We start from the raw sequence: 2,500 nt of genomic DNA, 5'->3' as shown, positions 1-2,500 counted from the left end.
TATTGTACTTTTATTCATGTTGAGAGTGAATGACACAGGGACAGACAATCAGGCAGCGGGGTGCACCGAAGCGCACTGATGCTGAACCCCTCAGAGTGAATCATAAGTAGGTGGACAAGGCGTGGTGCTGAAATAGCCGACATGCGGTGTGTGGTTTGAAAAAAATAACATCAGCTCATTAAATCATTCAAACGTAATGTTTACGTATGTGACTGCAACACACATATGAACAGTAACAAAGCAAATTCTGTTTAATTTTCTGAAAAACATTGACAACAAAATCGGCGCAAAAGTGGTGGTAGGCCTATGCTCCTGAAACGACAGAGCAAACGCGCTATTAGGGATAATAAGTACAATGAGCCATAAGCCATTCATTCAAAATATACAAAATACAATTAGGTTATTAAATACAATAACGACAGGCTTGGTACTCACTTAATGTGAAAAGTGGCATCTCCCATCGGTCACTATTTGCTTGATATCTGGTGATATTGACGTCACTTTAATCCGCAGGCAGTTTTTATTTTATTTTTATGCATCAATCGATTCCTCTCGTGCGTCTTTATCACATTCATTGAGGAAAAGGACGACTCGCATGTATAGAAAGGGAACATTGTGACTAGGGAAGATGTGAGTCTCTCACAACGGCTTTGCATTGATGAAACCAGGTAGGATGAACGCATAGTTCGCTGTCCATTCCTCTTTAAATGCCCTGTTTTCACCGTCAACTTTCCTCTTTAGACATTTGGAGAGTGACATTGTGTATCTCTTGCTAGTTAGCAGGTTAAATGTTTAACTAACTTCACCCGGCACCAAACAACCAATCCAATAATAAATAATGTGACCTTGTCTGGAGGAGGGGGGAATCATTCAGAATAAAAGTATGTTAAATAATTATTAGAATAAGTTAGGCTGCGATACATCGTCAGTCCACACATTTATTATTCAAAACTATGGAAAAGGGTGAAACTACGTTTCAACGTTATTGAGAATCACAACACAAACTCACTAGTCAAGCCTAATACTGCAACGAAATGGATTGGACTGCTACCTAGTTAATTATAACACTACTTTACATTGTTAGCAGGCTCACAAAACAAGCTGTGTTAGTTGACTAGCGATGTGTACATTTCTCGAAAGAAAAGTCAAAGCATTAGAACGTGTCACATTTTTTAACAATCAATTACTTAAATTATCCTTTGATTATGTTTGGGCCCGCCATCTAGTGGCTAATTCTTTTTTTGGCCCGAGGCCAAACCTAATTGCCGACCCCTGACCTAGAGGTAGAGGGCGTGACAATATTTTCCCTTTGAGGGACAATAAAGTTGATCTTATCTTATTTTCAAACCTGCTTAGGAACTGTTATTGTCAGATTTTGGGGGTTTGTGATGTGTGGGGTCACAGTGGGTCACAGTGGGTAGCACTCACGTCGGTCACGGCCTTCTTGGCTTTCTCGTCGGCCGAGCGGAACTCTGAGATCAGCTCCTCGTTCTCGTTGCACAGCCGAGTCAGCTCCGCCTCCATCTTCCTCTTGATGACGATCAGACTCTGATTCTGAGAAACAAAGAGCAGGTATGTTGGAGTGTGTGTGTGTGTGTGTGTGTGTGCGTGTGTGAGAACAAGCCTGTGTGTGTGTGCGTGTGTGAGCATGCCTGCGTGTGTGTGTGTGTGTGTGTATATACTTGTGCATACGCATGCCTGTGTGAGTGTGCCTGTGTGTACGCGTGTGGGCACGTGTGTGTGTTTTTGCATATGTGTGTCTGTGTGTGTGTGTATTTACGTGTGTGTGTGTGTGTGTGTACCTGGACATTGAGCTCATTGTGCCTCTCCGTGGTCTCCATCAGTTCCTGCTCCATGAGTTTGCGAGCGCGCTCCGACGCCTCCAGGCCTCCCCGGACCTCCTCCACCTCCCCCTGCAGCAGACACAGCCTCCGCTCCTGGAGGGAGTACTGCTCCCTCAGCTCCACATGCTGACGACTGTCCTCATCCATCTGCACCTGCAGATCCTGGGAGAGGAGGAGCAGAGAGAGAGAAAGAAAGATGAGAGAAGGAGAGGGCGGGAGGAAGGGAGTGAGAGAAGGAGAGAGAGAAAGATGAGAGAAGGAGAGGGAGGGAGGGAGAGAGAGAGAGAACAGGAGAGAGAAGGAGAGGGAGGAAGGGAGAGAGAGAAAACGAGACAAGAGAGGAGGAGAGGACAAGAGAAAGACAGGAAGGGTTGAGAGAGTGAGAGGAGGGAGAGAGAGAGGAGGATGAGAGAGAGAGACAGAAGGAGAGAGAGAGAGAAAATTCAGAGAAATAGTTAATAGGAGTGTGTGTGTGTGTGTGTGTGCACGTGTGTGTGCGTGCGTGTGTGTGTGTGTGTGTGTGTGCGTGTGTGTGTGTGTGTGTGCGTGTGTCGTACTTTGATGTGCTGCTGCAGTTTCTTCAGGGTCTTGACCAGCTCAGCGTTGTTCCTGTTGGCGTGCTCCAGCTGCACCTCCATCTCGTTCAGGTCTCCCTC

The 2,500-nt window shown here is 45.9% G+C and overlaps 1 protein-coding gene across 1 annotated transcript in view; it reads right to left on the bottom strand.

The window, feature by feature from the left end:
- Positions 1-2,500, bottom strand: part of LOC308166842 (myosin-16-like) — a gene marked incomplete at both ends in the record, with an annotated part of 30,706 nt that overhangs the window by 3,304 nt on the left and 24,902 nt on the right. Inside the window, 3 exons of the mRNA XM_080541165.1 lie at positions 1,429-1,554; positions 1,803-2,006; positions 2,402-2,500. The exon at positions 2,402-2,500 is cut by the window's right edge and continues 94 nt beyond it. Coding sequence (XP_080397291.1) covers positions 1,429-1,554; positions 1,803-2,006; positions 2,402-2,500 — 429 coding nt within the window. The remainder of the gene's footprint in view (positions 1-1,428; positions 1,555-1,802; positions 2,007-2,401) is intronic.

The sequence above is a fragment of the Nansenia antarctica genome (genome assembly GCF_963989245.1).
Source record: "Nansenia antarctica genome assembly, chromosome: 10".
In the NCBI taxonomy this organism is placed as follows: domain Eukaryota; kingdom Metazoa; phylum Chordata; class Actinopteri; order Argentiniformes; family Microstomatidae; genus Nansenia; species Nansenia antarctica.
The sequence above is the reverse complement of the archived record's forward strand: the minus strand, read 5'-3'. Positions and strand labels throughout refer to the sequence as shown.